Source organism: Cydia strobilella, chromosome 13 (genome assembly GCF_947568885.1).
Source record: "Cydia strobilella chromosome 13, ilCydStro3.1, whole genome shotgun sequence".
NCBI classification, from domain to species: domain Eukaryota; kingdom Metazoa; phylum Arthropoda; class Insecta; order Lepidoptera; family Tortricidae; genus Cydia; species Cydia strobilella.
Genome location: NC_086053.1, coordinates 4824274 through 4839282, shown reverse-complemented (window position 1 = coordinate 4839282; position 15009 = coordinate 4824274). Strand labels below are relative to the sequence as shown.

The window sequence follows — 15009 nt, the reverse complement described above, 5'->3', positions numbered from 1 at the left end:
CGCCATGACGGCATCGCCTGAACAAAGCGAAAGGACTAGGACGAAATAAATCCTTGGCCAAGATCCAGACAAGTCTATTGTTATTTCAAATATAGACCTTATTAGCTAAAACATTAGACACATTTAACGTTCCTAGATATTTTATTAATGAATTCCATAAGATCGAGTGCTTGGGCCGCTAATAGATATTTATTTGTGCATTAATACAATAACATAGTTGCAGGCAACATGTTGTCTAACATATAGGATATTTTATCGTATCGGACGTAACTAAACTATTAGTACAGTCAGCTGCAGAGAGGTGACCCCCCCCCCCTCAATCAGTCTATGGGGGTCACCTCTCAGCTGACTGTAACTATTCTGACCCTGCGCAACCCTGGGCGCAGCAGGCAGCCCTTATCCGGCGGCTGTGTGTTGTGAGTTGTAGGCTCTGTTGAACGACCAACCTTTGTGCGCAGATTGAACCACCTGAATTCATGCATAAAGCATGAAAGCACCTATGCGTGTCTTTTTTGTTCTTAGTTTATTTATTTATTTATACATACCTATTTATTTATCTTTGTCTATGCGTTCTAAATGTGTGTCAGTCACAAAAGCTTGCCTAAGTTACGGCCCTTCCATTACGTGACTTTTAGCCTCGAGCAAGAACTTTACTGTAGGATATTTACCGCTAGTGTGTGGCATTGTTGTTACCTAAAAAGATAAAGCCAGCCCTATATCCCGTAGCCTCGGTATGCTTATTATATTCTACGTAGTACCTATAGGTCGATTCAGGAAAGATGGCGCGGGTTTTATATGAAAATGTTGACAGTTCAGTTTTTATGAATCTTCCTATACCTATCGCAAACTACTGGACTTGCAAGAGCGGTGCCAGTAGGAATTTAATCTTATTAATATGCCTTTTTGGCCGCTGTATATCTGTCTATCTATGGCATCAATCAGCGGCCTGTATTTTACAGTTGATATTTTCAGTTCTATTGACGCATCTGCAGCAAATCTTTAAAATTACTTAAGTTTAAAATTAATAGGAGCTTTCAACATAAGTACAAGACATTTTGCGTAGTAGGTATCTACGATCACCAGCAATTGACAGGTTTTAACTCAACTTAATGTTCTACGAAAAAGTTGTAAGTATATATATGGTCTCTATACTAAGGTTTAGAAAATTTAATACTACCTACGAAAAATAAACAAGCGTAGTCACTATAGTCATACTCGTACATACCTAGATGTGAACCCGCCTTTACGGTGTCGTATAGGGTCCGGTAACTCACTATGTTATCTTTCATATGATTAATGAATCCAATTGAAGTGTCAGAATGATGTTGCACCTGCTTTCGATTTCTATAGAAAATTAACGTGAGCAGGATAATATCATACAAAACCCAACTTACTTCGAACGAGTGCATCTCAAAATAGTTAAGAGGCTTAGGTATGGTTAAAGTTGTGTTCAATCCTTATCTGGCGGAGTATTTACATCCAATTTCATGGGATCTTACAAGCCGCGGGGGTCGGCCGTCTTACAAGAGTCAAGTAAACTAGCGAATAATAAAAATTATAAATTGCTGGTCCTGTAAGTTTATCTACTTAATTTCAAGGGAGCAATTGGAGTGATCAGTATGAGGTTGTATTACCTATGCAGGCTATGCGTAAGGTCGGGTTCAGAAATATGTAGACTCAATAGAAAAATGCCACAACAAGGTATTTTATATAAGGTGTGCTACATATTTCTACTTTCATCTAGCCTGAGAAAAAAGTGCAAGGTGCTCCATATATTGCACTGCATCCCCCTGTGCCCGCTATAGGTACCTATCGTCCCTGGTGATCTTGGTGGTTAATCAACAATACCTATAAGTACCAACCGAATAACCTACGTTACGTTTTAGTTCATTTCTAAATTACCTTCAATTTGTTCTTTTCGCCAGTTTGGAAAATATCCTGATATTAGTTAGGGTTCTAACACTTCTAACTGAAAACTAACTAATAGCCTAACTGAATGAATTAATGAAATACAGACTTGTGAAGTTGTGAAGCCCACTCTCACTTTTTAACCAACCATTACAGCAGCAATAACGTTAGTTACCTCAATTTGCGTGCAGCAGCCAACTGTTTATTGAGCTAACTTTATGAGGTGCGAAGAGCATTCGCTAACTCCGGTAACTGCACCCGCGGGGCAATCAACTTTCTTATTTGTATTGTACATTCTGCTGAGTAGAAACAGAGTGTACAATACAAACTACAGTCAGGTAGCAGGTGCTCCTGCTCCCTGTATTTGAGCCCTGACCTGACAATGTGATATAATAATCTAAACTTTTTGATAAACAGCAATCAAAATATTCCTAAAATTCTTATTAATACTTTCCTGAGACATTGTTACCTATACTATAATGAATACAAATTTACTTACGTTTTTCAGCGCACCGTGATCGGTGGCGACCTAGCTTAAGCGTTCCGAAACATATGTCACACGTAAGTGTGTGTCAGGTAAGTAAAACCGTATCTATAGGTACAATCCCTAAAATGTGTGCACGGGGATTAGGTAAGTAGGTACTTAGATCTCCGACCATGCACCAGAAGACGATGGCTCTCGTCTTGCTTATGCACGGAAAACGGTTGGTTGAGGGACTTGAGGGTAGCACGCGCTACCCTTCCTTGGGGAGAGGAAGTTTATGTCCTGCATACTGCGGACTTATGGATTGACGCCGATTTTTTTATGTTAACATTATTGCCCTAAGCTTCTAATCTTTGCAGCATTTAGATGCTTAAACCACCTTAAACTAAGTAGGTAACATTTGATGGTAACCGCGCACGTTACGAATCTATTTAAATATTCCCGCTCATTTCGATTGTAATTAAGATTGGTTGTATTGTGGATAACGATATTTCATAAGTGGCCCAAGAACAAAACATGGACTACCTACCTAAGGTCATTCTTACTTGACAAAATAAATATTTTTACCGATTCAATAACTTGTTTTCAGTATGTATATTATAGTTTGTCAAAGGACTGTTTCATTTCAAACATAGATAGAGAGAATCATACTATCTTTGTTTACACTAGTACTAGCACCCAAAAGAAAAGGATGAGTATAGTTCTTTTTGTACTTATTTACTCCCAATTTGGTTTGACAAACTATATATCTAGATATCCTATGCTCGAAAGTACAGTCGTAAGTTTAACATAATACCTAATTATAATAAGAATAATTCACAAACCTTAGTAGAGTAATGTAACTAATAATGATTTAACAGTAATGTAAGCAGCTTTTGAATAACTAATTATCTTACAGAAGATTACTTTTCTTTGACACTGAACCCTTTATCACAACGAGACATGGTCATGAATAAAACTTATTAGTAAGATATCACATAGCTAGACAACCATTTAAAACAACTACTAAACAAGAGAAGTAATATAATAAGTTTAACTTACCATAGTTAAAATCATTATCCGTTAGTCGAATTTGAAATCGGAACGTATTGTAACGAACGCCGGTTCTAAATTTGAATTTGAAAGTGCGTGAGCTGTGTGCGTGCGCGCGCGGCCGGTCGCGAACTGAGCTTACTGAGCGCACAACGTAGAGATACTCGTGAACGATGAACTTTAGGAGCGCCGGCGCCGCTGCACTCATGCTCTTTACTTTATTATACCTTGAAGTATTCCTGCTTGGAGGAGAGTCGAGCGAATAAAGAACCAGTGTGATACGATCCACTCACGGCTATAATATATAATATTCTATTGCTTAATAAATTCTAACTGGTTTTTCTACGGCTGTTATGCGGGGCATCACAATTCCATTTCACGATCTAAAAAAAAAGAAAAAGAAAAGAGCGTATTCCCATCTCAAAGGCCGGCAACGAACTTACAACCTCTCTGGTCTTGCAGGTGTCCATGGGCGGCTGTAATCGCTTACCATCAGGCGATTTGTCTGCTCGTTTGCCTCCTATATCATAAAACAAATAAATAAAAATCGAAGGATAAAAATGTCTTGCCTTTATATCTCAACATCGGTAGATAGATATGTTGTCTGCACACACTTGCTCTAAGAAAGAATATACCTAATAGTTTTCTTGCTATCCAAATTGGAAATCGTTTAAAATCTGCGTCACTATCACTTGAATAACGCAAGATCGATGGAGATGGAAAAAATCGGCCTTTAAATTTAATAGCTACCCCCTGATGGGCCTGAGCATTTGACTTATTAACATCCAGTAAGCAACTGGAATATCAACACTCGACATATCCGATCAGCATTCCATTAGACAGGTATTTTCGGACACTATCGGTCAAGCGGACATGAGATCCGATTAACTGTTTACCTTAGAGATCTGATAAAAGGCGTTGTTTGTTAAACCAATAAAGAGATTACAGCTTTCCGCTATCTGTATTTCCCTTATTGTGGTTATTGAATGTATCAACATATTTTATACAAGTTTTGAACTATGTGTGAAGGAATCAAGGTGGAGAGGTCAAGCCTACGAAGCTAGTTTTTAGGGTTCCGTAGTACCCAACACTGTCCGTCTGACCGTGATAGCTAAACAGTTGAAATTTTCACAGATGATGTATTTCTGTTGCTGCTATAACAACAAATACTAAAACGTACGGAACCCTCGGTGGGCGAGTCCGACTCGCACTTGTCCGGTTTTTTGTTTATAGCTTTGTCAGCAATACTTTAATTCCACTTTTATCGAATACACATCAGTATGCTGTAAATGTCCATACTCGTTAGGTACTGACAATTCTTCAACCTTATTACAGGGATATACGGTACACCGATGATCAGCTAAATGTTGCTGTTTTTACTACACAGCATGTAACTTTTCACAACGACGTACTATGACATTCATATAGTTACTTTATTAGGTATCGAGTATTATGAAGTATCTATGACAAAGACAAAGGATTAGAATGACCAACCATACCTAATACTAATAAAACAAAATAAGTTACCACTGATCTTCTGTTAAATACGTGACTGCTTTAAGTAATCATTAATAGGCAGGTACTTACACTATATTTCATGTTTCTTGTCTTTTATGTTTAAACTAAATTTCATTCAACTTCCTTCTTTTCGTTCAACTTTTTTTAAACTCATGATTTTGTTATGAGCAACACGCTTCTGAAATAGACAAAAACATCTCTACTATCGATAAAGGAACACTTAGCACGCATTCGCAGAATAAATATGTTGACATATCAATAAAGATAAAATTGGGGGTCACGAGCGATCAAAGAGAGAATAAAAACAAAGCTATGCTATTGATTCTTTACTGCTTTTCTATGTACAATACGCTTATGTCGACTCACGCACCCGGCTGTCCTGAACGTCTTCCAACATTCATTACAAGTATAGGGTCTTTCATCAGTATGGGTTCTTTTATGCACCGTCAAAATCTCTGAAGTATTAAATCTTTTGCCACAAGTGCCACATTCGTGGTTCCTTTGATTCGCGTGATGTACAAAGTGTCTCCTATACTGAGCGAGGATGTGAAAAGTTTTCCCGCAAACTTCGCAAGTTTTCTTCGGTGTGGGATCGTGGACGGCCTTGTGTATGACGAGTCCGCTTTTGAACTTGAACTTCTTGTCGCAGACATCGCAGGAGTAGAATTTTCCGGTAGAGTGCATGTCTAGATGGCTGCGCAGGTTCCTTGTATGTTTCCCGCAGATTTCACAGACTTTCCAATAGTCGTACCTTCAATAAGTAAGAAATAAAATCATGACATTTTAAATTCGGTTGCACTAAACCGTATATAATCATAATTACGGTCGCTATAAATGCTGCACCTATGCAATTAAAACTGCACGAGGCCATGCGCTTGGCGAAGAATAGAAGCCTATGGAGGAACCTGATCTTCAACAGAAGGACATGATGTCACGATCCTCAGCATTGAGGGACCGACTGAAGAAGAAGAAGATAAATGCTATAACAATCGTATTGGTATTAGATGGGCAGTTTCGGGGCAGTTAAATTACGCTAATCGGTCCGTCGATTGTGGTTTATGCAACCGAACCTTAGTCCACAGTAAACTCTATGAGACTTATTTTATGAGTAAGTAGGTACAAGAAAACTTCGACGCTTTCAGTCACAAGAGAAAAAGATTTGTCACTTGGATATTAATAAGAACAATTTTCAAATCTAAATGAAATATTTTTACCGAGAATGAAACGTTTAGGTACGCAACTAAACATACGCATTTTGATATTCAAAGTATCACGGCTCAAGAACAATAACCTATAAGCACAAAGGATGCACATTTTCCCTCACTGTCTGTAAAGACAAACTCACGAAAGGAAACTACAACATAGCCAAAATAATTGTTAACTAACTTACGTACCTCATTTTGCGCATCTTCTTTTTCTTCCTAACTATAATCTTCTTCGCCTCCGATTTAACCAGTTTCTTTTCCTGTTTTATATCCGCGTCGCTTTGGAAACCATCAAATTGCGTATCTACGTCTCCTGTGTTCTGGTCATGTTTATCTAAGTCATTGTTATCACGGTCATCTATGGCTACTTCGATTTTGATAGATTTGGTGGCGCGGAAGTGTTTGTCAACGTCTTGGCATTTGCGTCGGAATTTGTATGCGTGCTCTAGGTCGGTGAGACAGTGAAGACATATTTGCCATGGAAGTTTATCGGATTTGTCCATCTGTAAACGAATACGTCGTTACCTAATGCCAATGTAATTATTGAAATAAATGGATACATAAAGAGGGGTACGCCGATCTGCATGCCCCATGATAGTATTAACTGTATTATGGATTTATTTAGTAAAGTGTCTGGGAGCCTTTACTACGAAGGCCGGGAAACAAAATGGCATCCGAGTAAGCCGACCGACGCGAGGCCGTTGATGTATATCGTATAATACATTTCTCAAAAAATGCACGGAATAACGCCGATGATGTGGTAACCTAAATATTCAATGCACGATGTGCGCTTTAACACATTCACTGCCACCGACGTATATATGTAACGCGTTCGCCGCTATACAAGATTGCTCCTAGGCCAAGCCCCATGCTAGTGAATGCGTTAAGCCAGGGCCGGTGTTGTATGAAAAATGAACTGCTGTTACATCTTGTGAAAAAGTGTGCGAGCAAGATAACGTGCGCCTTAGGTTCATAACATAATAATTATATGAGGTACCTCGATGCCTCCGATGAGCCGCAGCTTGGAGGCCAGGTCTATGCCCTCCTCATCCGTCCTGTGAAGGTCTATGCATGCGCCCGATCCGAAGCAAGAGCGGCATTGCTTCTCCGTTACTTCTATATTTGGATTCAACCTGCAGAACAGAAATTGTTGTTGTACTACAATAAGTAGATGTTATATCTGATGTTGTAGATGTTATATATTGGTTAAGTAGATGAAGAAGGTGATGGTCATACGTTTTATTATATCGAAGGCTAATCGCAGTGAAGTCAGCTGCATTGATTTATCCAATAGTAATACCGATTTAATGTAATACCTAATCCTCAGTTAGTGTTGGATTGGATTCACCAGGAACCAAAAAAACAATACGTAAAATGTACGAAATAGTATCACCAACCTTTGTTTCAAATCCAACAGCTTGATATCGTCCTCGAAATCATCATCATGCTCCACATGGTCCACGTGGTCCACATGGTCCACGTCGTCCACATTATCCACATGGTCCACGTGGTCATAATTGTCGTCATCTGTCTGCTGCTTGATTTTGGGCTTAGTCTTGAGCAATTCGTACTGAGACATTGCGTCAAAGTATACCCATTGCTCGTTGAGGATACCCTTGTTGGCGAACTTGCGTTTCCACTAGAAACGAAGTGTGAGTTTAGATATTTTACTGCGGCGAGAAAGTGTGTATTAGTTCTATGGTAGCGATCGACTATTTTCTTATACCCAATAAACGTACATGAAATGTAGATCCCGTGATTCCCGTGTGAATAAAAGAGATGCATATATCATTGATAGCGGACTATTAAGAAAAATGCCGACCAATTTTTGTGCAGTCATTTCTTAGACCAAATTGTTCATGTTGAGTGGGATATTCAACCTTAACAACGTGGTTACAGGTACCATTTTAAAATGAATTCCAATTTGTTTTATATTTTAATCCTGTCCTAAAAATATGTGGATTATGTAGTACCAGGAACTCGAAACCGCAACCATAGCTTTACCCAAAGCAATGATAGAAGATTTGCTAACCCAGCATGGTTACATAACAAAATATGATTAAATCGATCGAAATATGATTTTAATCTAACATAACAGAGAACATATTACCTACCTTAAATGTTTTCAAAAGATGCGTCCACATCTCTTCCAAGTCCAACAAACTGTGGTCTATAGGGAGACCGATAGTACGGAGTTTTTTCTCCACTTGCCTAAAAATCAAGGTTCGTGTTAATTATGATTAACAATTTTATGTAGTTAGAAAAACCGTATGGAAGCTGGACAGTCCTTAGAAAGTATGAGATTGAAGACCTAGTGGCTGAACCTAACATCATGGGAGAGACTAAAGCTCACAGACTCCGTTGGTTGGGCCATCTTGAGAAAATGGATGAAGATCGAAACGTGAAAAGAGCATACCTGGGCCGCCCAGCAGGAAGACGTCCTATCGGACGCCCCAGGTATCGCTGGTGCGACAGGGTGGAGGCGGATCTGCGCGAACTTCGAGTCACCAATTAGCCTCATGCATGAAGTTTATATTTGAACGAAATATGTTTCATTCGGATGTTTGTTACCGTTATATCATGTTACAAATGCATTTCCGTTTTTAAATTACCATTTAATTACTTAAAATTATAAATAAAAAGTACAAAAATTTGCCCGCGAAAAGCTAGTGAGCGAAACGTTCGAAACGCCACATGACGTCACGCGTTCGACGGATTAGTGTCATTAGTAGCAAACGTCAGTTGGGCCGCCCAACGTGTGACGTCATCACGCTCTGTCTAATTCGCGCCAAAAATTATGAGCGTTTCAACCGCTCAAAAATTTTCAACATTTTAAATATTTTTTTATAAAATAATGTTAGGGTTTACAAAAGTATTTTTATCATTTCCCGTGTTCCAACGATATAAATTATGAATCCAAAAATAAAAATAAATTCATGCATGGAGCTAATTGGCGAGAGGTCGCACAGGACCGAGAAAAGTGGCGCTGTCTTGTGTCGGAGGACAAGTCTCATTTAGGGTTGCTGAGCAAACGGAGTAAGTAGGTAAGTATGTAGTCATAATTCCAATGATTAAAAAAATGTTGATACCTCCATGCAGAACTTTGATCCCGGTATTTGGTATACCTAAATAAATAATCCAATTCTGTTCTTGTGCTAATGAGGTTCAAGACCCATTCTTCTTGCCCTGATAACAAAAATAGAGTTACGTAAATCACGGGAGCATACATAGATGGATTAAGTAAAGTCTGTAAAAGTATGTGTTTGTTTATTTGGTACGCTAAAAGGCGAAATACTTACATCCCACCAGGGGGTTAAGGCTCAGCCGCTCCTCGCCCAAATACAACTCGAATAATGTGTAGTAGATCCAACTCTTGTTGTTAGTAGCCTTTGCCTTCTGGTATTCCTGAACATTAAAATACAATTTGTAATAGGTTCGATCAAATCCATCTGCGGGATAAAGTTATACGCGTCGATGCAAACGACAGTACGCGGTGCCTGACTTCACTACATAGTATAAAACAAAGTCGCTTTCCGCTGTCTGTCTGTCCCTATGTATGCTTAGATCTTAGAAAACTACGCAACGGATTTTGATGCGGTTTTCACCTATCAATAAAGTAATTCTTGAGGAAGGTTTTAGTGTATAATTTGTAAAGGTTTTGTGTAACCCGTGCGAAGCCGGGGCGGGTCGCTGGTGATTGATAAAGCAAAGCCTAAAATAATCAAAGGACCAAGACTAATCCAAATAAAACCAATTTTATAAAAGAATATGCTTACCCCAAATGTGGCCGCCCATTTCCGACATATCTCTCTACCGTTCAAAGTGTCAGGAAAGCCATATTCTTGCTTCATTATGTTCAGAAGGTCACTGCGGCAAAACAAAAAATAATAACACTAAATTTAACGCAGAACGAATCTTATTAGTATTACGCTAATAATTAAGTTCAATATTGCATAGTAAATAAACTTTAAGAAAGAATGATGTGACTCACTTCCAAGCCCATTTCCTTTCTCTGAACAGCCAGTCGTTTTGTAATCGTATTTGAATAAACGTCTCAGTAATGTCTTTCGACCCTGCAATTTAATTAAACATTTAACTTCACTATTAAGATTTTATAAAATCAAATGATTTCTTTCGCCCTTTTTGTGCTCGGTGACATCATAATGGTGTCAGTATAAAATTCTAAGATATCGGATATGTATAAATGCCTGGCTCCCGAACAGTTAAAAAATCTAAAGAATATTATAAATATAGATGAATAGTGAGTTAGCGAGTCAGAGTAAAAATCCTTACCATAACTGTCATTGGAGTTTTAAATTTGGTATGGATACTAAATGACGCCATTTAGGGTCACTTAATTATTCTATTATTTTTTCTTATATTATTACACCTTTTTATCAAAGCAAGGAATAAGTTCAGTAAAAGCTCATTTTTAAGCCACACTACAATGGATAACAAGCATAATATAATATATGTGTCGTTTTAAAGAAAAAGGTACCACATTGTCGCTTGTCATAAGGACGCTCTGGCAGGTTTTTCTTATAAAGATACAAGCAATTTTCGTCCTTATGGTAAGCGACCTTATGGTATGGTACCTTTTGATTGAAAACGTCACATATTTACTGTTGCCCCCATAAACGCAAATACTCACACTGAAACTCATCAGTCTCATTCTCGTGAGCGCTCTTGTTCTTGACATATTTGTTGCTGGACTTGCGACACCGACTGAAGAACTCCAAGGGCGTCTCGGTCTCCAACCGCACCAGGTAGTCGGGGTCGAAGCGCTGGTAGTAGCTCAGCATGGGGTCGTATAGCGGCCAGCCGAGGCTTACGTCTTTTTTCAGTTTTTGGCGATATTTCCTCTAGAGATCATAGATTTATCGATTGTAATAGAGTTTTGAGTCGAAAACACATTATAGGTATGATTATAGTCTGGCTAACGATTTACGTCAAAGGCGCGCAATGCAAAAATTGTACGCGTATCTTTTACCTTTAAGTATACATATGTATTCTTTAACTTCCACCATATCCTTCATAGAGTTAGACCAAGAAAAGTCTACAGAGATTTTGACAGCACATGCAGTGCCAGTGTTGTTTATACGTCATCATTCCATAGAAGTTTGACGTTTAAAATAACGCCTGCACTGCGTGTGCTGTCAAAATCTCTGCAGACTTATCTTGGTTTGACTCTATGCCTTCTCTATGCACCTTAGAGAGGTACCTAGCGACAGTAGCGACATCTACCGTAAGAGTAAATTTATTTCTAAGCATTGTAGTATTCGCTAGACTTATACTTATTGTGGTATTGTTTGCAGACTTATCTGCTTAAATAATACAAAATTAATTTAAACAAATAAATAAATGGCCAAACGATACAATAAATAAAAACCGGCCAAGTGCGAGTCGGACTCGCCCACCGAGGGTTCCGTACTTTTAGTATTTGTTGTTATAGCGGCAACAGAAATACATCATTTGTGAAAATTTCAACTGTCTAGCTATCACGGTTCATGAGATACAGCCTGCTGACAAACAGATGGACAGATGGAGATGGAGTCTTAGTAATAGGGTCCCGTTTTCACCCTTTGGGTACGGAACCCTAAAAACGAATATGAGGGTACAATGTACAATAGGCAGCATATTGGTACAACCCCATTGGCCCCTATTGAGACATACATTGAATGTGGTGATGATGTGCTGCCAAAGCCCCTTCATGTCTTGGACGCAGCAGTCAGCAGGTAGATCCTGGCTTCTCATTGCCATCTCCACAGTCCTGATAACAATTATAAGAATATACTAGCGACCCGCCCCGGCTTGGCACGGGTAGTTCAACTAATTTACACAAAACCTTTACAAATTATACATATAAACCTTCCTCTTGAATCACTCTATATCTATTTTTTAAAAAAACGCATCTAAATCTGTTGCGTAGTTTTAAAGATCTAAGCATACATAGAGACAGACAGACAGCGGAAAGCGACTTTGTTTTATACTATGTAGTGACTGTCCTTGTAAGGCCCATTATTAAAAAAAATCCTATATTTAATTTGATCCTTGTCATATAGTAAATTGGAATAAATTTTGTTTGTTTGAGAATGTAATGATTTTGAAGTATTTTATTTGGTAATTGATAGGTTCTAATTAGATTGTAATGCACATTGGGCCTTATGAGAGATTGAGAAATATGATTCTTACCCAAATAAAAAACTTTATTTACAAAAAAAAATATTGAAAAATAAACTTAAATTTGTAATGTATAATTAATCCAACAGTTATTTAATGTTTTTTGGGAAAAATACTAAATTTTGGTCATATGTTACTTAGCCCATATGTTAAAATGACTTCTTTTGAAAATAAAACATGATGTTAGTTACCTCCAATAGAGCTGGTAATCCACTTTCATCTCTTTTGCCTCTGATATACATATTACTAGCTTCAATCGCCACTCATCATCCCCTAGAAAAAAGTCACTTTAGTTATTACACCCAATTTCTGAATAATAAGCAGAGCCCGGAATTTTCGCGGCAAAACAAAAGACTGTCGCAATCTTGCTAGAGTTAGAAACATTTTTTGATCGATATTGATAGTTGTGTAAGAAGAAATAGACAGTCAACCAAATAAAAACAATACCTATTTCAAAAAAAAAAATTGGTATGTTTGTATAGAATTATATAGAAACAGATACAATTAGTATACATAATGTAATAGTATACATAAATGGCTTTTTAGTGATAAACAAAACTGTTTACTCCCAGAGAAGGTTGAGAAATTAATGATGATCTACTATCAATATCACAAGCCAAATATAACGTCATGTGCTGCTATGTGTACTGACGTAGATTTCAAAGAAGAAATTGCATCTGTTTCTATACAATGTAATTTTATAAAAACCTCATGTAAATTTTCTAATTCATTATTTTTTTATTTGGTAGACTTCTTTTTTCTTCCATTACCCAACTATCTATATCTAAAAAAAATGTTTCTAACTCTAGCAAGATTGCGACAGTCTTTTGTTTTGCTGCGAAAATTCCGGGCTCTGATAATAAGTATACATATTACGATAAAAAGCATGTTCTAGAGTCGAAACTTGATGTTACAAATATTTGAAAAAGAAATTGTAGGTATTTAGACCAAATATTGTTACAAGCTCTACAGTGGCTGCTTAGTAGTTTTATTAATGACTATCTATGCTATACTTACATGATTCATATTTATCCAAAATAGTGGTTTTACCATAATGTTTTTCAAACATCTTATAGTACTTCCAACTCTTATTTTTTGTTTTCTTAGCAATTTTGTAGCACTGTAACAAAGCAATTTTTTAGTAATTAGACTTTACAGAGACTATAATATTATCATAGAGTAACTTATACTAGAGCGGTACTGTCATAGTAAATTTTGTAACCCCAGAAAATTCACTGCCATCTGTCAACACACTTTAAAACTAAAAATAAATATTTATAAAAATACGATAAAATGTATTTAAATATGGATAAATGATTTTTTTTATTTGCATTAATTATTTTTATGATTTTGACCCATGTTCTTTCACTGATATGCGTTAAAACTGTTAAATAACAAACAAAACCGTCAACGCCATCTATACGACAGTAGGCCAAAGCTAGTAGCGCCCTCTGAACGAGAATCAAATTTTCTTGATTTTTGAGGCACGTTTCTCCTTAGACTGTATCCAACTATATCGGAGATATATCTATCTTTGATATTATTAATACATTCACTGCCAGTGACCAAATAAGCGGGTTCTCTATTTATTGGTACTTCTCTGAAATTTGAATGCGTGATTAAGTGTAAAAACTACTTACATCATACGTGTAAGACCACTTCTTCCGCACATGATTCAGGGTCATAGTTTCTGGGTATCCATTTTCCAATAAGATTGTGCGAAATTCCCTGCAAATTATACAGTTATGAAATTATAATAGTTTTTAATCATATTGAATGATTTTCTATTTGGTTTCTTGCCTCTTAGTAATGTGGCTAGTGCAAAGTATCTTTACATTCTAATTTTCATAAAATAATCAGTAGATCAGAATTGGTACATTAATGAGAAACAAAAGTTTTTTAAGTAAATTGTTCCCGTTATGCCCTCAATCATAAAACTTTTAAATACGTACGCCCACGGCTGCTTTTTCTTTTTAAATAACCAGTCATTCTGAAACCGAAGTTCAAGCATTTTTTTGGTAAGTTCAGTCGTCCCTGTAAGTTAAATAACAATTAATACAAGAAAATATACAATTAGCATATCACGACACTTTGCTACGTACATAGATAAGCCTTTTCCTCCATAGTAGTTTATATCAATTACTACTGCCACGTACAAGCAAATTGCAATAAATTACGCTGACATGATAAGTTAAGTAATAAAGTTATGTTTTTAATTCATATTTAGCAAGAAAAGCAATAAAATTTAGGGCAATCAGACCAAAATTCATCTATTGACAGTATTGACAATTTTGACATTTCTGTCTGACATAAAACAAAAACAGAAAAAAGTTTACGAACTATTTGACAGTATTTTAAAAGCGCCTAATGATGAAATATGTTTAACTAAATATTTGTCAAAATATTCATTTCAGCAAATATGCCAGTAAACGCGAATAATTTTTCATATCACAAGATGATCATTATCAAATTTTCATGCATTTTCATTTGATACTATAGTTTGTCAAAGCACTGTCTCATTTCAAACATAGACAGAGAGAATCATACTATCTTTGTCTTACACTAGTACTAGCACCCAAAAGAAAAGGATGAGTAGTTTTTTTTGTTCTTATTCACTGACAAAATTTGCTTGACCAACTATAGCAGTATTTACTGTAGCTGGAACCTTAATCGGTCAAAGTT

General features: G+C 36.9%; 1 protein-coding gene across 1 annotated transcript in view; it reads right to left on the bottom strand.

The window, feature by feature from the left end:
- The window catches only part of LOC134746890 (uncharacterized), a 37958-nt gene extending 23404 nt beyond the window's left edge, over positions 1-14554 (bottom strand). The window contains exons 1-18 of the mRNA XM_063681462.1: positions 14430-14554; positions 14280-14361; positions 13968-14055; positions 13345-13447; positions 12519-12600; positions 11821-11917; positions 10799-11009; positions 10139-10220; positions 9924-10014; positions 9447-9552; positions 9237-9333; positions 8262-8358; positions 7545-7786; positions 7145-7280; positions 6337-6650; positions 5259-5693; positions 1500-1538; positions 366-468 (exon numbers count right to left, since the gene is read on the bottom strand). Coding sequence (XP_063537532.1) covers positions 366-468; positions 1500-1538; positions 5259-5693; positions 6337-6650; positions 7145-7280; positions 7545-7786; positions 8262-8358; positions 9237-9333; positions 9447-9552; positions 9924-10014; positions 10139-10220; positions 10799-11009; positions 11821-11917; positions 12519-12600; positions 13345-13447; positions 13968-14055; positions 14280-14361; positions 14430-14451 — 2427 coding nt within the window. The 5' untranslated portion in view covers positions 14452-14554. The remainder of the gene's footprint in view (positions 1-365; positions 469-1499; positions 1539-5258; positions 5694-6336; positions 6651-7144; positions 7281-7544; positions 7787-8261; positions 8359-9236; positions 9334-9446; positions 9553-9923; positions 10015-10138; positions 10221-10798; positions 11010-11820; positions 11918-12518; positions 12601-13344; positions 13448-13967; positions 14056-14279; positions 14362-14429) is intronic.
- Between the last annotated feature and the right edge of the window lie 455 nt (positions 14555-15009).